This window comes from Hippoglossus hippoglossus, chromosome 4, assembly GCF_009819705.1.
Source record: "Hippoglossus hippoglossus isolate fHipHip1 chromosome 4, fHipHip1.pri, whole genome shotgun sequence".
Classification (NCBI taxonomy): domain Eukaryota; kingdom Metazoa; phylum Chordata; class Actinopteri; order Pleuronectiformes; family Pleuronectidae; genus Hippoglossus; species Hippoglossus hippoglossus.
In genome coordinates, this window is record NC_047154.1 from 14,941,162 (window position 1) to 14,961,197 (window position 20,036).

The 20,036-nt window shown below is 42.5% G+C and overlaps 2 protein-coding genes across 2 annotated transcripts in view; both read right to left on the reverse strand.

The window, feature by feature from the left end:
• The window catches only part of obscna (obscurin, cytoskeletal calmodulin and titin-interacting RhoGEF a), a 42,154-nt gene extending 33,024 nt beyond the window's left edge, over nt 1-9,130 (reverse strand). The window contains exons 1-20 of the mRNA XM_034583688.1: nt 8,984-9,130; nt 8,170-8,224; nt 7,807-8,073; nt 6,999-7,160; nt 6,711-6,815; nt 6,337-6,603; nt 5,797-6,066; nt 5,310-5,576; nt 4,902-5,165; nt 4,542-4,808; nt 4,090-4,359; nt 3,704-3,970; nt 3,295-3,561; nt 2,576-2,848; nt 2,222-2,485; nt 1,851-2,117; nt 1,103-1,369; nt 741-1,010; nt 379-645; nt 10-285 (exon numbers count right to left, since the gene is read on the reverse strand). Of these exons, the coding sequence (XP_034439579.1) occupies nt 10-285; nt 379-645; nt 741-1,010; nt 1,103-1,369; nt 1,851-2,117; nt 2,222-2,485; nt 2,576-2,848; nt 3,295-3,561; nt 3,704-3,970; nt 4,090-4,359; nt 4,542-4,808; nt 4,902-5,165; nt 5,310-5,576; nt 5,797-6,066; nt 6,337-6,603; nt 6,711-6,815; nt 6,999-7,160; nt 7,807-8,073; nt 8,170-8,224; nt 8,984-8,989 (4,618 nt within the window). The 5' untranslated portion in view covers nt 8,990-9,130. The remainder of the gene's footprint in view (nt 1-9; nt 286-378; nt 646-740; nt 1,011-1,102; nt 1,370-1,850; nt 2,118-2,221; nt 2,486-2,575; nt 2,849-3,294; nt 3,562-3,703; nt 3,971-4,089; nt 4,360-4,541; nt 4,809-4,901; nt 5,166-5,309; nt 5,577-5,796; nt 6,067-6,336; nt 6,604-6,710; nt 6,816-6,998; nt 7,161-7,806; nt 8,074-8,169; nt 8,225-8,983) is intronic.
• Nucleotides 9,131-11,800: 2,670 nt separating this feature from the next.
• LOC117759972 (dynein regulatory complex protein 11-like) lies at nt 11,801-17,843 on the reverse strand. The gene is made up of 19 exons (XM_034582568.1): nt 17,658-17,843; nt 16,431-16,758; nt 16,192-16,311; nt 15,847-16,029; nt 15,674-15,745; nt 15,319-15,524; nt 15,105-15,189; nt 14,904-15,014; nt 14,710-14,785; nt 14,417-14,523; nt 14,169-14,255; nt 14,027-14,088; nt 13,823-13,905; nt 13,323-13,430; nt 13,037-13,236; nt 12,678-12,764; nt 12,414-12,591; nt 12,092-12,330; nt 11,801-11,989 (listed from the first exon to the last, which is right to left on the reverse strand). The coding sequence occupies exons 1-19, from the start codon at nt 17,666-17,668 to the stop codon at nt 11,873-11,875; spliced, it is 2,460 nt and encodes an 819-aa protein (XP_034438459.1). The 5' UTR covers nt 17,669-17,843; the 3' UTR covers nt 11,801-11,872.
• Between the last annotated feature and the right edge of the window lie 2,193 nt (nt 17,844-20,036).

A 20,036-nucleotide genomic window follows, 5' to 3' on the forward strand; every position in this document is an offset into this window, starting at 1 on the left:
CAAACTTACATTTCACTTTGACTTCAGCTGTGGTTTTCTCGTCCCCCATGATGCAGCTGTACTTCCCTGCGTCCTCTGGCTGGACACTGAGAATGGTCAACAGAGCCGTCTTTCCTTCTACTTTCATCAGATACCTCCCTCCAGAAACCTCCTCAGAAAGCACCTGACCGTCCCTCTGCCACTGCAGCAGGACGCCCTTCTTGGACAGCTCACAGCGTAACGTCACACTGCTCCCCTCTTCAGCCTCCCGGCTCTTCAGGCTGGTTTTAAATGTGGCAGGAACACCTGTGGAACCAAGGACAGACACGGTTTAAACATACAAAGCAAATGAAGACGAGTCTGTGAACAACTATGCAGGAGATCACACAGTGAGCGTACCGATAACTTTAACAGTGGCCTTCGTCCTCTGATCTCTGCATACACAGGCGTATACACCACTGTCCTCTGGCACAGCGTCTCTGATGGTCAACTCCAGAGCTGTGTCCCTCTGCTTAATCTGGTACTTCTCTCCGTTCTCTAACTCGTCTCCTCCGAGCCTCCACTCCGCCGAGACTCCAGGTTTAGAGATCTCACAACACAATGTGATGTTGTGTCCTTCCTCCACTTGGAGGTTCTTCAGCTTTTGCTTGAAGGTGATGGGAAGAGCTAAATGGAAAGGAGGTGAATAATTTAACTACGACGTATCTGTGTATATTTAATTAAGCTATTTTCTTATGAAAATAGATTTAATAAACACCTACCATTTACAGTCAGAGTTGCAGTCGTCTCTATGTTCCCACAGATGCATGTGTAGATGTCGCTGTCGTCAGGCGTCACATCGAGGATCCTCAGTTCAATCAGCATGTCTCTCTGCCGTATGTGATATTTCTCTCCGTTCCTGATGAGATCATCCCCCCTCTTCCTCCACTCCACAGTGTGACCAGGCTTGGACAGCTCACAGCGGAACGTCGCGGTGTTGCCCTCCTCGATCAGCACATTCCTCAGCTTCTGCTTGAATGTGACTGGGAGAGCTGGGGAATCATAAATAACAATAGATTTAGATAAATAATTATTTATAAATATACACTTTTATTTGTCAGCTTATTTAAAAATTACGTCATACCGGTGATTTTGACGGTGGCAGATGTCATCTGATCAGCACACACACAGCTGTAGACCCCACTGTCCTCATGCACAGGCTTCCAGATCAGAAGCTCCAGTGTGGTCTCCCTCCTCTTGATCTGGAACTTGATCCCATTCTTCAACAGCTCATCTCCTTTCCTCCATTCAAATGTAATTACAGGTTTGGACAGCTCACAGCGCAATGTCACATTGTTGCCCTCCTCTGCCTGGATGTTCCTCAGTTGTTGTATGAATGAAATAGGAATAGCTGGAAAGCAAGAGACATGACATGACACACATGGTTCGGTGGAAGGATTTGGAATGAATCAGGGATTGAAATTTTGGTGTGAATCTGGATAAGGGGGCAGTCCAGGAATTTTTTCTCACTTCTTTTAACATTGGAAGAGTTTTGGTTTGGGACTTTTCCAACATTGTCACCATTTTCCCATAAATAATGAATGGATCTTGATGAAAACAATCAGGCACATGAAATTTGATGCAACTTGATTTTAAGGGGACTGTTGGGCCTTGGTGGAGGGATGTGCTCTACTGAGTGCCATTCTATTTTCTGTTTGTGAATCAATCAAAAGGATTCTGGGTGAGCTCTGCCTTATGTCAACAATCAGCACCATCCCTTTAAACCCAATTTGTATTGAGTCATCACTCATGAATACAACTTGAGCTCAGATGTAAAAGTGTAAAACTCAGTTTTTGAGTAAGATTGTGATTTGGGGTTTCATGGTTCTTACCGTGCACTTTGAGACTCGCTGTTGTGCGGTGATCTCGGCACTGACAGGTATATTCTCCCGAGTCCTCAGTTTTCAGGGCTTTGATGGTTATAGAGTTGATCGTCCTTCTCTGTTTCATCACGTACTTGTCTCCTTGCCTGATGCTCTCAAAGCCTTTCCTCCAGATGACCTGAACCCCCGGCAGAGAGTACTCACAGGTCATGGTCACAGTCTCTCCCTCGTTGGCCTCCACAGTTTTCAGGGTCTTGGTGAACTCTGCAGGAATGGCTACAACAGACAACAGACAGGTGATGCCATTTCTCATTATATTGGAATTGGCTCTTAATAGTGAAAGCCTTTTATCTACAGTCCTTTTACAATTCTGTTCATACCTTTGACAGTTACAACAGCTCTAGTAGTAACAGATCCTGCACTGCACTCGTACACCCCGGCATCATTGTTGCAGACCTCTCGAAACGTCAGTCGAGCCTCGCAGCCCGAGCGATTGGCAGAATATCTGGAGGAGCTCCACATCAGGCAGCCATCTTTGTACCAGAGGATGTGACACGGCTTTGAGGTCACGCAGGACAAAACCAAACCACCTCCTTCAATAGCCTCACAGTCCTCCAGTGCTTTAATGATGGTGGGACGCCTCTCTGGGAGCACAAAGAGATGAAACCAAGTCAAGACCAAATGGACTGTGACATAAAAGCACATATTAAAACTCCACTCACACTGGGCCTCACCTCTTACAAGCAGCGAAGCGTACGATCTTTTGTCCCCTGCCGAGAAGGAAATGGTGCCGGTGTCTTTACGGGCAAGCTGTTTAAATGTGAGCGTGTTGTAGCCTCCGGGCACCATCTGGATCTCATTGAGCTCATTGGTGTACAGCAGAGTCTCGTCCAGGTACCATTTAACCCCAATGTAGTCGCTGGGACAGATTCGACATCTGAATGTGACTGTGTCCCCTTCTAGACACTCAACGTCCTCCAGTTCATCCAGAATCAAAACCTTCTGGCCTGAGTTATACAGAGGACAAAGAAGAGTCAAAATCCTAATAGACATCATGCCCAGTAGATACTAGAGGCTTCAATCAACATCCATACTAAATAATGATAAAACTGCTGACATACAATATTGAATAAATTTGGGTTTTGTACTTATTACATATTAATAGAATAACAGAGGCCCTGGAATTCAAGAATTAAATATACAGTAAGTAAGTAGCTAATTAATTTGTTTATTGTTATGTTATTAATTTGATTTCTGCAAATTCTATCATATTTCTGATTCTTAAATTCTCAGCTTTGTACTGCCTGTGGAATTCCATATGTGTATTCCTTCATTTTATCGTTTAGTATTTGCTTTGTGAATTGATAAACAAACTGCCATTCTCTCCAAGCTTACTGTACAAGATCACCCCTAAACCACAGGGATGCACTGCCATGTGTTCCCATGTACTCACCCTGCACGGTCAGCTGTGCCCGGCTCTGCATGGTACCGACGTCACACGTGTAAATATCTGTGTCCGATTTGTCCAGACAGGAGATGGTCAGAGACAGCAGCACGCCTTTCTGCCTGATGACGTACTTCCTTCCAGACCTCAGCTCCACCATTCCCTTCAACCAGGTCGCACGCTTGGCTGGCTGCCTGGTCTCACACTCCAGGGTCACTTTGGCTTTTTCCTCTGCTCGCGTGTCCCTCAACTCCCTCGCAAACGTGTGCTGGAGTTCTGTGAGGCACAGTGAAGTTCAGAAAATTAAGTCAACCTTCGCATGTAGTACTGTGGTCACCAACCTACATTGCAAAATGGGACGTTGGATAGTAACTGTAAAATAACAAACACTACTGTAAGTTTGAACACTCTCACTTACCTCTAACCTCCAGCTTAGCACGGGAGGCAACGCCCTCAGCCTCACAGCAGTATTCTCCAGAGTCTCTGATGGTGGTGTTCCTGATCACCAGCCGCGCCAAGTTCTTCTCCACACTCATCTCGTACTTCGGACTCTGTCTGATCAGATGACCATTTTTCAGCCAACGGATGGTGACATCTGGTTTGGTGATTTCACAGCTCAGCTCTGCGTCCTCACCTGGCACCGCCTTCACATTCAGCAGGTCCCTGAAGATGTGCACTGGTTTCTCTGAAGGAGGGTAAATACAAACACTTACAAGCAGGATTCTCTTACAAGAGACAGGTATACTCACATACACAAACATATAAAACTGTTGAAGATTTGATCTAAAAGAGCCAGGTATTCACCTTTAACAAAAAGCATGGTTCTACAGCTGAGGTCTTTAATTGTAAAGACCACGTCTCCGGCATCAGTGAGCATGGCGTCTCTTATGGTCATCTCATACTTGTGGTCTTTGTTGATAACCTGGGTACGGCTGTTGGTGACCACCACCTGGCCATTGATTGTCCAGGAAGGCTCATCATCGAGATTGTGAGAAAGGAGACACTCAAAAGTGCAGCTTTCACCCTCCAGGACAGAGGTTGTCTTCATACGATGAACAATGGTGATGTGCAAGTCTGTAAATAAATGTAATCACACAGTAACACTTGACACCATTGAAAATGAACACTATCAACATCTTAGTATTACAAAATTTCACCTGAGGTTACAGATTAACAGACGAATCAATGTGAGTACTTGATTTTCAAGGTAAAGAGCGCTTCCGAAAATTACAAACAACCCTTTCCCTGGTTCTCACCATGTACTGTGACTTTAGCCTTGGTCTGGCTGGTCCCCAGGTCACAGGTGTAGTGTCCAGCATCATCTTTGCTGAGTGAATGGATGATCAGCGCCATGGACCTCCCGAACTGGAGTAGTTCATGTTTATCATCAGCCGTCAGGACCATACCATCCTTGCTCCAAACAGGGGTCACTGTCTCTTTGGAAATCTCACACTGCAGACAGACCTCCCCCAGCTCTTCTCCTACTGCATCCTCCAGAGACCTCAGGAACACTGCTGGACGTGCTGGAGCCAGAGAGTGATGTTATATGATTAATGGGGCTCCTATATTTCTAAGAAATTAACAATAAAAAACATCTGATCATTTACTTAGCTGACCTTTGACCTTTAAGATTGTAGTCTCAGAAAGAAGGCCTGCTTTGAAGATGACCCTGCTCTGCTGAGGCTGCAGCATCTTCATTGTGAGGCTATGCATTGTGCCCATGTGCTGGATCCTGTTGATGGCACTGGAGTAGATCCGGACATTGTTGACGAGCCACTCCACGTTGGCGACCACGTAGTTGAGCTCACATGAGAAAGTGGCAAAACCATCCTCCTCAATTTCCACTGGTTCAAGGTGTTTGACCAACTTGAGCGTTCGCACTACATCATAAAGACAAAGACGACGAATTATATGAAGAACAACAAACAGTTGCAGTAGAATAACAAGCTGAAAATATTCCATTCTCTCCATCCATCCATCCATCCATCCATCCATCCATCCATCCATCCATCCATCCATCATACCTTCTACTGTAACATGTGCTGTGCTCTGTGAACCTCCAGCCATGCAGCGATACTGCCCTCCATCCATTCCCGTCAAGCCATGGATGGTCAGCTCTGCTCGTTTCCCGTCTCTCTTCATGCTGTACTTGTTTGAGGTCTTCAGAGCAGTGCGACCTTTAAACCACCGCACCACCCTGGGAGAAGGAGCAAACTGACAGCTCAGAGTCACAGAGCTGTTCTCCTTCACCTTTGCATCGTCCAAGTGGTGAACAACCTGAAGAGGTCGCTCTACAAGGGGAAAAATGAAAGGAGAAATTTTAACGCCCATTCACTCGATCCATGTTTCTCATCAGGATCACACTGAAGAGATGGTAGTGATAAGGTCCCTTGGAGGTCTAAAACACTGAGTAGATACTTCTTAACTTGTTTATTAAAAGATTCAATATTCTATGACAACCTATAAACTGTTTCCCTCGAGCTTTATGCTCAGAGAGTCTGAGATACTCACCTGTCACAGTGAGCTGAGCATTGGAGCGACTCTTGCCAGCTACAAAGACCACGGGGCCCGACATGGAGCTGTCCGTGGAGGTGAGGCAGAGACTGTGGACGGTGCCGTCCCTGTCGATGTTCACCGCTGCACACGGCTCCAGTACCTCACCGTTCAGGGTCCATCGTGGAGGCCTCCCTGACTTCAGGCTGGTCTCTGCCTGGAACAGTGCTGGCTTCGGCTCCATCACCTCCACTGAGCTCATCCCCCGCACTATGCGGATAGCCTGCTCTGCATGCACAGCCATGATACACATTACACACTACTGATGCAATTTCTTACATTACAATAATAATACCACATTAGAAGAATATTAGATCACATAAGAAACACATGCACACAAAAACATCTTATTTTTAAGTGTTTTTCTTTTTTCTGATAGGTATCACTTATGACACAGTAAGCATTGTGAAAGTGCTGCTACAAGAATCCCAAAACATAAACCCGGCCATAAAGTTAAAGCTGTGACTGCTATGGTTACTGTGACAACAAGCATCTCACCCTCCACCAGAAGCTGACACGAGGTTGTATCATCTCCTGCATCACAGGTGTAAGTGTCCTCATCCGAGGAGCAGATGTCGTCGATGGTCAGTTGCCTGTAGACATCTTGGCTGATCAGTTGGTACTTCTTACTGGACAGGAGCTCCTTCCTGTTCTTGTACCACCTGACCTGAGCATTGGGTCGTGACACCTGACACTCCAGCAGACCCCGGTGGCGATACATGGCAATCTTCACCCTCAGAGGGCGCACTATTTGGACCGGGAGCTCTGAGGAAGCAAAGAAAAGGCTGTAAACCCAAAGTGACTAAAACGTGTTGGACACTATTTCCTCTATAATTTCATTATGTGGTGACATTAACAGTTTGGTGGCTCACCTTTAACTGTGAGAGTTGCATAGGATGACACACGCTCAGCAGTGAATCTGATCTCTCCAGCGTGCTCTGGCCTGACCGACTCAAAGCACAGGGTGTGAGTTTTATCTGCACACAGATCGAAGCAAAATTAAATTTTTCTACCCAAGTTTTTATTTATTTTTTATGTATATATTTACACCTAGGCTCTACCCATAACAACAGAAGTTACAAGTCAAACGCAACTTCTTGGCACAGTGGAGTATTTAGCAGTATTTAGTTACTATAGAGCTGAAATGGTTGGTCACTTGCCCTGGTGTCTGATCTTGATGTTGTGCCCAGATCGGATCCTGCTGTCATTTCGGTGCCAACGACCATCCACATCCACCTGATTGACCTCACACATGAAGTTCACGGGTTGACGCTCAGTTGTGTCAACATCTTCCAGCTCCTTCACTATGTGGATGTCCCTAGCTGGCAAAAGAAATCCAAATCATGACTATAAACTCAGTTAAAAGCAACTCAAACAGGACTTTGTACATCTGCTTATCAGATCTCTCTTTGATACCCCAGAAATACTCACGGATTGGATTTGGATATATATCTTTGTTGACACTTAGGGTTCCTTATATCCTGTTTTACTTTGAAACTTTTTTTTGTGTGCCTCTTACTTCCTGTCTGCTTTGCCACCTTTTCTGATTACTTGCCCTGCCCTTATTAGTTTCACTTATGTCTTGTTGTTACTTTAAAGACTGTTTTCTAGAACTCCCATGTGGCATCTCCATTTGGGTCCTCACCTATTTTCTAGACATGACAATAATGACTTTGGTTTGTTCATTTATGAAGGTGATGACACTCTAATGTCCAATACTATTCAAAGTGTTAAGAAATGACTACCTGCTGGTGGTGCTTGAGGAAGCTAGAAGGTCTGGGGATCACCAAAGTAATCAGATTACATCATCTGTGTTTTCCCTGCTGTATTAGACCATTGCCTGCTTTGTATGATCAGACATACAAGAAGGCTTTCCCATCATTTCAATAGGGTCATAGACACGTGCACGTCTTTGCGTTGACCTGGACTTGACTCTCTCAGATGAGGGAAAGAGTCGAGTTATCTCACCTCTGACACTGAGCTGGCCTGAGGTCTGAATGCCATTAGCCTGGAAAGAGAACAGGCCTGCGTCTCCCAGAGCCGCCCTGTTCAGTATGAGGGAGTGTTTCCTCCCGTGCGTGCTGATGCGACAGTTGGGCTTGGACTTGAGTTGCATCCCATCCCTGCTCCACACGCCCTCGATGTAGGCCAGGTTGAGGGTCACCTCAAAGGAGCAGCTCTCACACTCAGACACCTCCACATCCTCCAAACCCTTCACCACCTGCAGCCGGTTCTCTGTAACACACACACACACACACACACACACACACATTAGAGATCGAATGGCTCACATTGCAAGAACATAAACATGAGCATGAGAAGAGAACTTACTTGCAGCTGCGACTATTCCTCCAGGTATGTTGTCTCCCATGTCTCCTGTGCTTCTCTGTGTGATAATGAAATCTTTACTTTTTACCACAGAAATCACACAAGGCAAATCACAAACTATATGATTTTAAAAATACACATCAGGTAATGTCTCTCTGCCATGAAGCTACCATCTTCCTCACGCCTCATTCACACTTTCGGACACTCAGCTTCATTGGGTAAACTCTGCAGATGCACAATGACATAACTAATGACATAACTTTCACATCTAAAGCGCCAACGCTAGCCTATCAAAATGGATATGCATGGCAACGCTGTCGTATGGTTGATCCCTGTGATGGCATACCAGTCCTTCACTGTCATAATGAGCAGAGTAATTTCTGTCACTTCACTTGACTGAGCTCAGCACCACCAATATAGACTCAGCTGTGATGCCACCTTTATCAGGCTGCAAGCTCTGATAGATATGGTATTTGAGATCCTGAAACACGTTTCAGAGGCTGATGTGTAGGGTCCTTCTTTCCTCTTCCTCTTTCTAATTAATCATCAGCTAAAAATCACATTTCATTGTGCGTCACAGAGTGACACTCGATTTGCAAACAATTATCTTAATTGCTTCTTGAGGGCGATTACGTTATGACGTCTTAATGAAATCCATTTCCAAACAATGACTCAACTAAATAAAAACTTCCAATCATACCATATTCAATCAATAGTGAAAAGTTTGGTTCTATTAAAATATGCAAACAAAGCAAAACAATAACATAAAAAACTAAAATATAAGAACAAACCAGATGCCTTGAAGTAATATACCCACCTTCATCCAAACAAATGTTTTCTAGAGAGAAAGTATCCTTGCATGTCCTCTTGTTGCACCAGTGATGACACCTTCACCTGAAAAAACAGCTGGATAAAACATCCATGGCAACAAATCTGTCTCGGTCTTGACTTTTTCTCACAAAGCCTTTAAGATAATAAGATTAACAACAATCGTTTATCCAAGGGAGAGCATACCTATGTCTGTGAACTGCATCTCAGTCCCCAGAGCAGACACTCTGCTCTCTCTCTCTCTCTCTCTCTCTCTCTCTCTCTCTCTTTCTCTCTCTCTCTCTCTCTCTCCCTCCTTTTTTTTGTTTTTTTGCTGTGATGGAGCGTAGTGCTGAACAGCTGACATATCTCTTCCCACATACTAACCTCCAAAATAGCCTTCTGTCAGTATGAGGGCAAAGATAGCTTTGGCTTTAATGGCGTGAGGCGACTCATGATCAGCATCAATGAAAGCACCAAAAACAATCAAATGTACACAATGGGCTTTGTGTGTTTGATGGTTTTCTTGTGTGCATGATGAATGTGTAAGTGGACTGCAAAATGTGTAATGTCTATACAGTAATCTGATGTTTTACACACAACCTTTTTTATGCCTCCGTGCGGTCGAAAGCCAGTGGCCGCAGGCATTTTGTTTTCTGCTTGCCCCTCCGTTTGCCTACATCCCATTCTTGTGAACACGATATCTGAAGAATGCCTCGAGAAAATCCCTTCAAATTTGATGTAAACGTTCACTTGGACCCACGGATGAATTGATTAGAATTTGGGGGTCAAAGATCAAAAAGTAAGTTGTGACATGTTTTTTAGTCTTGTGAATGCAACATCTCAAGAACCCCTTGAGGGAATTTCCTCAGATTTGGTACAAATGTTCATTTGGGCTGAAAGATGAACTGATTAGATGTTGTGGTCAAAGGTCAAAGGTCATGGTGGCCTCACAAAACATGTTTTTTGCCTCTTGAGCATAATATCTCAAATCTGTCTTTAAGGGAATGTCTTCAAATTTTACCAATTATACAACTGCAGGGCGATGATACTCGGTTGCTCAAGATCTCAAGAATGTGTTTGTCCATAGACAGGAGTAGAGAAGTCTACACAGTATACGACTGATGCAGTTTAATCACACAGCCTTCTGAGAAGCCTATTCATTAGTGTCCCAATCCTCAGATTAAAGTGATCAAAGTCTGTGGATCTCCACAAGGAGTTTCCAGCACTGCTTATGTTGAAAGGTCATAAAAACTAAAGAGACAAATACCTATAAAATGGAATAAGTAACAAAGTGGATGAAGATCTTTATAACAAGTGTTCAAATGATATCAGACTGAAAAACACATCAGCAGCTCTCCACTGCAAATCCAAAAGTCTGTTTTACCTAGAGAGCTGGTTTATGCCAATCAACCCAGCTCTACCTCTTCCTTCTTCAGTTACAATTACGACATTGGTAATTTATAGGGTGTTTGAGTTTGTGGGGTTCCCTCACCCAGCCATCCAAACAGAACAAAGCCAGCACAGCCCAGCATTGTGCTCCCCTCATTTTGACAGACAGCTGCATGTGCCACAGAGCACTCCTTAAGACCAGTGAAACTCTACCGACAGGATTATCTCTGTGCAGTCCTGCCGGGGCACACAAAACAACTTGTCGTCACCGAGAGGGGTTTGGTGACCCACAGAAGAAAACCAGTTTTGCTTTTTCTCCAGCAGCCCATTCATTACAATATAGATTTTCCTTGACATTTGAGTGGAATAGAAGAAAACAGCCAGTTTGGACACACTTTTTGGTTGTATATTCATTTGGTATTTTATTTGATTAAACTGTGTGGTGTTTTTATACAGGGGTGTTGTGTCGCTTGAAGAAACGTTTTTTTAAATCATGTCCTGGGAGATTGAAGATGACTCTAAGATCAACCTGCCATCTTGAAATGTGGGCCTTCACGTGTGCAGCATCCTATTGATGGTGCACATGACCTAAAAATAGAGACATGTTAAAGGAACCAAGGCAATGTGAGGATGTGTTGAGTGAATTTAGAACTCGACAAAACAGCTGAACAGTCCACCTAAGCCTCTGGATCTGTGTTTGGAAACAACCGCCCCCCCTGTCCTGTGTGTCACATTTCCTCTGGTCCAGACTCTCTACATCTGACAGCAGTCATAATGAAATAATATAGGAAGGTTTACAACACATACAGTCAAACATGCACCTACTGTTGACATCTACTAATAAGCCCAGACTGTGACGCCGAAAAAACACTCAATACAGGTGTTGTGTGTGAGGCCATTGTGATAGTGTGTTATTTCTGCCAACAACATCCCAAATGTAGTACTCTTAACGAAGTGTCAGAGTCAGGCAGCTGTAGCCATACACTAAAACAGATGCCCTTGACTGAAATCAAACGGCCAATCGTGGCACGTCTAATTACAGCATGGCCCAAGCTCTGATAACTATAGCAATACGAGTCTGTCCTATAGGCCACTGATTCTCTTTTAGATCATATTCATCAAGAGTATGTAGTTTAGTTGGTTGTATATGAGCGCCTGTGACTATAACATTCAGGCAGATTTTTACCTCTGCCAAAAAGGTTATGTTTTCACCCCTGAATTGTTTTTGTTTGTTATTACAAATTTTCACAGTTTTCCAGAGAATAATTTATAGATCTTCATGAAAAAAAATCCAACATATTTGAAAGCATTTTAATTAGTGATAAGGACTCAAATAGAATGGGTTTGGTCACAAAATAAACGTTAGTACCTTTTCTTGGGAACTGAACAAAGGTTACAGTTGTGTAACTGTCGAGAGAGAGAGAGAGAGAGAGAGAGAGAGAGAGAGAGAGAGAGAGAGAGAGAGAGAGAGACAAAAAACACATGAACATGATAACAAATTTATAACTTATTTCTTTCCTTTCTTCTTCTTTGCATCTTTGTTTTTGTCCGGAGCTTCTTCTTCTTCCTTTCCAGTTGCAGCTTTAATCCTCTTCTTTCCCAGAGGGGTCTTTGCATACCAGTTCTGGGAGGATAAACAAGCATGTTGACATTAAAGTAAACTGACAATTAAACCCAGCAATAAAACGAGTAATGTTAGAAATTGCATATGGCATATCCACTTTACTTTAAGGGCCTCTTCCTCTTCCTGAAACACAGGGTCCATCTTGGCCAAAGGGGGAACAAACTCTGAAGCGGTCAGGGGTCTTTTTGCCTGCTGCAGGACGCGACGCTTGGTGACAACGCTCTGGACCACCTGCACCATGTGACCTGGAGTGTAGCCATCAGAAATCTTCGCAAGAGAGCTGAGGTCCAATGCCTTGGTCACCTCGCCTCCCTGCTTTGTGATCAGTTGTTTCCACAGGACTGAAGGCAAACAGAGTCAGAAAGGTCATTTTCACAGCAACGGAGTAAAGAGTACCATAATGAAGATTTTCAAAACATCTTACTATATCTGGATCCGTAGTCAGGTCTTGGGATGAGGAGGATTTTGCTGTACATTTTACACAGTGACTTAATGTCAGCACTTAGAGGGTCTCGAGTTGTTCCGACTATCAGAACCCGATCTTCCCCTTTGATCAACTTAAGGGACTTGGACAAATCTTTCTTCAACCGCTTGGGCTCTAACTGTTCACACACATAAAACAAATATAACTGAAGTATGATGACACAACATAATGACGCCACCCAGTGTTTATCCTGAGCAGGAGTACCTCTTTTTCTTCCTTGGGGACTTTCTTGTAGAACATTTTCTCTGCATCTCCGATCCATATTACAGAAGGTTGCAGCAGTCTTGCAACCTGAGGAAATACAAAACATTTTACCTTTCTATAAATATAAATACCTGTGAGAAACTTACATAGATTTTTAAATGTTTTAAATGATTTGGGGCACTTGACTTATTCAGTCATAATGTAAGAGATTTGGCATTACACAGATAGGTTGGCTGAAGTTTAGTTACTTTACTTAGTATATTTTAATGTGCTTTATTCAGAGAACTTCAGAGTAGCATTATCAACTTTCTAAAATGGAAATGAAACTGGGTTCTTTGGACTTCAGGTCGTCGTCTTACCTTAAAGACCATGTGAAGCATCATGGCGAGGCCACTCTTGCCTGGGTACTTTCCTGCCGTGTTCAGAGTTGACAGATCGAAGAGGTTGGCCCCTGTCTCCTGGCAGATGGCGTGGACCAGCATCTTCTTACCTACACCTGTCGGCCCTGTTAGTAGTATGGCCTTTATCAGAGGAGCCTTTTCATGAACCACCTGAGAGCCTGCAAACAACACACAACTTATGTCCAAAACACAAAGAGTTGTCCAATTATATTAATTTGAAATGTAAAGTTAAAGTCTTTCATACCTAATGGTAAAATTCCATATAAAGTTAAGACTTGTCGTACATCCGACAGTGACGGCATGGGCTCAATGTCATATTGCCTCAGTGTTGTCCCAAGGTAGCTGTAATCACCTGAGAAAAGAAGGGAACAAAAAAAAAACATGTTTAGGGGATGCCATTTACGGGTGTCAGCAAATTTGTGGCAGATCCAAATAAAAATCCAGATCTAGTGAATTTAAATATGGTTTCATAAGGGAACTGTTGGGCCTTGGTGGAGGAATTCTCTCTCTGAGTGCCCTTCTAGTTTGAAATAGCTCACTGTGATCATGGTGTTTTAGCAATCACAAACCAGAAGAGGGCAGCACGCCACTACACAATTTCCAGATACTGACAGATAGAAATTCCCGAACTGTGAGAGTTAACACATCAGTTGTTAAAAGCTCACACACAATTGTGATCATGAGCAGATAAAAATAAATCTAAGATAACACATCACTCTACACAAATAATGTATCAAATCTTACCTAAATAATCCTGCAGCGCCACATTTTTGGGCTTTTTCAACAAGCCCTGTTCCACAAGCTCCTGACACAGAGACTCAAGAGTCCTAGAAGAAGTGGATAAGTAATGCAGTTGTTTTCTCCAGTATTTGCATTGACATCAACTTAGTACAACTCTATTCTCCACTGAAAATCATAAACCTCATGTTAGGCTCTGTGTAAACTCACCTATCAGCGGTCAGATCTTTCTCCTTTTTCTTCTTCTTTCCACTCTTAGATCCTTTCTTTTTCTGTCAAGTAAACATGTATTATAATGAAACAGCTTGAGGAAATCAATGTAAACTGTGAACACAGGGTTTCACTTCAGTACCTTGGCATTTCCTTTCGTCTTACCACCCTTGTCTTTATCCACAGCCAGTTTCCATTCAGCCAGCTCCTGTCTCATCTGAACGTCCACCTAATACAAGCAGAGCAAGCCACTGAGTGCAACAACAGGTGGCGCTGTTATGACGTTTAAACATTAGTGACTGTGGCACTGAATTTGACAAACAGTGCGTTTTTTCAGCCTGCAGCATTACAGTTTGGGCTTTGTGCTTTCAGTTCGGTTTTCAGCATCACCTGTAGTAGAATCTCTGCCTCAATGACTTTCCTCTTTTCTTCCTTGATCAGCTCCACCTCGTGCCGCTGAACAAAGTTTTTGGACTCGTTGCGGTTTTGCCAAAAATCTGAGGATGACAAACATTTACTTCAGACTTTACCACGAATAAGAATAGAAAGTAATTATACACTGAAAGATGTCAACTGGCCAGAAAATTAAAAAAAATCCTCTCTTGCATGTTGCCATCTGAACAACATACTCTCAAACTGCTATTAACCACAGGATATCTTCACCTTCTTTAACTTAAACATACCTTCAAAGGTTTTGTTTCCCACTTCCAAGTCTGGCAGAAAAGCCGAAGGTAGCATCTTCAACCCTTCCTCCTCTTCCTGTGGTTAAAACGTTATATTGGCAAAGGAGTGGAACAGCCAACAAAGGTTGAGATAAATAAATGAAATCCCATTTATTCTATTCTATGTAAAAGACATGTATTTAATAAAACTGTACTTCTATGTCGGTTTTCCCCTTGTCCTTCTTCCCATTTTTCTTCTTTTCTTCCTTTCCTTTTGGCCTGTTGTTTGAATCCTCCTCTTCCTTTGCAGCAATTTCTTCCTTTAACTGAGAAAAATAAATATACATGGAACTGCATTTCTCCTTCTGCAAACTACAGAGAAACTGTGCAATAAAAGATTGATGGAGTTTTTTTACCTGCTGAGGATTCTTCTCTGCAAAAAGGAGAGCTGAGCCTCCATCCTCTGCATCGGGGTAGTCTGGAAATGAGCCGGTAGCATCGCTGGTTAAAAAACACACACACACAAAGGGGGAAAACAGTGAGAACACATCTACTCTATGTCATTATATATTTAAATATTACACCATGAGAGTAAGAAATCACCCACCAACACCCTCTGTGTCACCTTACCGGCATTCAATGAACCACTGTCGGATTTGGTCTTTCATGGTGTTGCTCATGTCATGACCCTCCACATCTAGTAGTTGTTTTGAAATGGCTACTATTGACTTTTGGTAGTCTTCTTCATGCTCTTGCTGTTTAATCCGATTGCAAGCTTCTGTGGCTTTGGCAGCGATTTCTGCAGGGCGTGGCACCTTATATTTTGGATCCATGGCCTAAGATCGGAGTGACAAAAAATACTGTATGTGTTGAAAACCTTTGATTGCATTTTTTTCAAAGTGTAGCCTGCTCTTGCCAGCTTTTCCAGGATTATCTACCCTAGCTTTAGGAGTTGTTGTAGGGAAATGGATGGCACATTACTCACCATTCCCAGAAAAATCATCTCTTCCTCCCGAGCAATTTTTGTCCTCTTCCTCTGTACGTAACCTCTCCACACCTACAAATCAAATTCAACAAACTCTTTTAATATGTACAATGACACAGGGCAGAGACGGGGTAAATAGAGAGTCATGTAGTACTACATTAGTAAGTGAGGACCTTCTGAATGCAGATTGCAGCCGACTCAATGTCAGCTGCTCCAGGGTCCTTGGTCTTGTACATCCTGTTCATATTTCTGCTCTCTTCATTCAACTTTGCCCTCAGGCGTCCTTGGCGTGCCCTCTCCGCAATTTGAATGATCTTAATGGCCTTCTCCGGACTCATGTCCTTGACCATTAGAGGCTACAGGGACAATAAAACAACGAGACCAACTATAACAAATATTTACTTAAATATCCCAAACAGGGAATGAGAAATATCTTTTTATCAAATTTCTATCATTCACTTACACTAGGTAGTAGGTGAATGAGGTATTATCTCAAATGTGGCTGATTTTCCACTCACTTCTAGGCTTTCAGTAACTTCCACCAATTTAAGGATATCTGTCAGCATTGTCTTTCGTTCTTGGAGTTCTTTGCTGCATTCAGTGATGAAATACCGAGGAATTGGGATTTCAAGGTCTGCCTAAAGTGACAACAGAGAAAGTGGCAGTTGAGTTATGAAGAGACATTGATGATGATGTGTGAATATGTCAGTGTAACTGTTGAGATCTCAGAAGTCCAATTCAGAAAAATGAAACTCACAGGACTGAGCTTTAAATCATGAACGATGTCGTCCATGTAGTGGTACTCTGAAAACTCTTTCTCCACCATTTCATTCTTCAGCTCCAACAGCCTCCCTATCACACCATCAAGAATTGTCCGAATTAATCGTCTCTTCTGAGGGTGGACGACCTGGTCATAGATCTCCTCCAGCTTTCTGAAGATTTGGAGGTAGCGCACATAAAACATGGCCACACGCTGGAAGAACACCACCCTGTCCTTTTCTGGACGAAGGGGCTCATCAGGCAGCTCCTCTTCCAGCAGACGACTCAACTCTAACTGGACATCGGCCCACAATTTATTGTATGACCTAAAGAAATGGAAACAGTCATTTTGTTAATCTTAATCTCTTTTATCTTATTAAAAAGATCAAAAGAATTGAGAAAGATAAAATACTTTGAAAGAAAGAATTAGCAAGAAATCCATTCGTCTACCTCCAGCAGCTTAGGCCTCACAAAAACTTGTCCCCAATAACTTAATTCAATAAAATTTTACATTTATCGCGCAAAATCACAACATATATTATCTAAAGGCACTTTACACAATGGGGTCTTTTTCATTATGGCACTCATAACTTGCTCATATTAAATATTATTATAAATAAATCCTTGAGAGGTGACACAGATATTTCACTTGACTCTTGTTCATGGAGACCCCCACTATCTGTACGTCAACATCAATATACCTGTACCGTAAGGCCACGAAGAGATACGCATCAATTCTCAAAGTGCAGCTGGCGTGTCCGTGTTTTCACAAACCACGTGACCACAGTACCATGAACAGCAGTCACTCACAACCACTGTGTCAGGACTGATTCAGAACCAGTTGGTGCAGTGGTATATTTCAATGTCAATATTGTTATGTGCTGCTTCCCTGGGTGAGGTATGGAAAAACACACTTTCAAATATTGTATTCACTTGTGTTGCTCTCTGTCGTGTTGTTGGATGATGACTTCCGTTAAACCCTAATAGTGCATTCAAGTGTCACGGCAGTAGTGTTTAGAAAAGACTGAGTATTATATTTAACAAATAAGCCCATCCATGTCCGTTTCACACTTCACACTCAACATTATGGCTCGACAGCTTCACTGTTGTTGTTTGCATGAACCCAGCTAGCTAGCTAACTGGCTAAAGTTACATTTGACAAGCTAGCGTTAAATGTACAGTAACAACGGTAACTATGGTAACTACGGCCGGTTGGAGGTTTTACCTTTGCGACATGTCTCCGTCTCCAGAGTGAGAAACGTTCCCAGTTTCTCGTATCAAATAAATTAACACAGTTACAAACAGTTCAACATTAACTGAAGTTAGCTAAACTTAGCTAAACTTATCTAAACGTAGCTAAACTTAGCTCAACACGATGTCAGCTTCTCTAAGTTGACACGGCGCTCGGACCGTCTCCATAGTAACCGTGTTTCCGGAAGTTGCTCACGTAGTTGTATCATTTACCGTTTAATCTGTTGAATTAAAACTCACAGTGCAACATTTACAGTTGTATTACTACACTAAACAACAAAGATATGATAATAATCATAATTAACGTTCAGGTTTTCCCAACCTACTGTTTTAAAAGAAATCAGTGATACACGAGAATCATTTATTTATTATTATTTGACCGACATCTTCCGTAAACCACACCAACTTTTTTTCTTTTTCTTTTATTTAATTGGACATTAAACATATTAGGTCAGGTGCAAACCAGTGCACAACACACCACAAGAGAGCTGATCAAAAATAAGAAATAATAAATACAAGAAAATATATATATATGATTAATTGAGTAATACTGAAAATTTGTATATTCTAAATATGTTGAAAATATAATAAACTATATTATGAGACTGAATAAGAATCTTCACTAAATAAGACATCAGACATGAGCAAAGAACAATGATTTATCTCCAGGGGAACCCCATCACTTTCACATCTACTGAGACACCAGGTGACGTCCTTCCTGTCAGTGAAGACACTGTTCTCTATCACACTGTGTCATGTAATGGGATTCGTGCAAATGTGGTGTTCTGCTGCAAGAACCACACTACAACTCAATTATATGTAATGGAAGCTGCATGCAAGCCTGTGTTCCCATTGTAAATGACAAGATGAACATATCATGAGAACATATCAACCAACCTCATATACGTCACAAACTAAAAACACACCTCTTCCGACTATACCTTGAATAACATTTTTAAAACTAACAATTTAGTAGCACTTAAAATGGCACTTACTTATAGCACTTTGTAGTTTTGCTCTTTTGAAGAAATTGTACTTTCTCTATTCTTGTTGTTCTGGGTTTGTACCCTCATGGTTGAATGCACTTATTGTAAGTCGCTTTGGATAAAAGCGTCAGCTAAATGTAATGTAATGTAATAATGTAACAATGGTCCCACTATTGAATGGCCTCATTCAGAAAGCTGGGCCAATAATCCACTAACTTTCTGGACTCTGTGACTCTGCCACAGTGATCCTTTAGGTTTATGCGATAACCCACCACTTTGTCTGGAAAAGGATCATTTTTACCTGGAGTTTAAAAGCCGCTTTAAAACTTCAACTAAGTGGTGTTTCGGTGCGTAAAGGAGGGGCGCAATCAAAATCGATTGTATTACCTTCAAGAAGGTGGCTCCTCGTATAAATAGGGACGCATTATTTTGAGAAAGACGGTGGTGAGGCGCAATCTGTTGGGTGCTCTCTCTCTCTCTCTCTCTCTCTCTCTCTCTCTCTTCCTCTCGGGAACTATACAGACAACGCCTGGAAGAATTTGCGGAAGACAAACGTGTCCACTCTCCAGGACATACGCATCTTTAACGCCTGAACTAGTAAGTGTGCAGTTGGATTAACTACATTTGTTTTCCCCTTGTATTCTCAGGTGGAAGAAATGCAACTCATGCGTAAAGTGGATTCCACCAGACCATTTATATCCCCCTTTAGAGGACATTTATTTTGTACCTTATTTTTAAAATTAATTTGGGGAATGTGAAGGAAATCATATTGCAAGCATTGATGATGCATCTGCTCGTGCTTAGGCATGACGTAAAGTGTACATCTTTTTTTGATAGAATAAAACAAAGATGGATGATTGTTTGACTGTATTGAAACCATGCAACTCCTGTGTAACAAAACTTATTCTGCATATGTTTTCAGACAGTGAAGTCATGCAGGTGGAGAGGAAATGGCACATACTGTTGACTATCTTCTTTCTGCTCATCACCTCAGGCCAGTGCAAAGAGAGAAGGACCCTGTTGGATCTAATCTTGCAGGTTATCAGAGACAGCCAGCAGCGGGACAAACCCATCTCCCGGCGCTGCAGCAGTGGACCCCTCACCTCAGCCCAAGACATGAAGTTCTCCTCCCGTGAAAAGCCTTTCTATGTTCCAAGGCTGGATAACCGTAGACTCATAGGTAAGCTGATAAGATTTATTTTTAGGTCCTGATGATGAAAGCATAATCCCCATTTTACTGTGGGAGACAGCTGTCATTGGTCTGGTCTGTGCTGTACATCTCTTATTGGAGCCTTATTTAGTTTAACTGAATGGAACATGGGGTTAATTTAAGAAATGGGGGAAAAGAAAGTCAGGTTTTCTTGTTC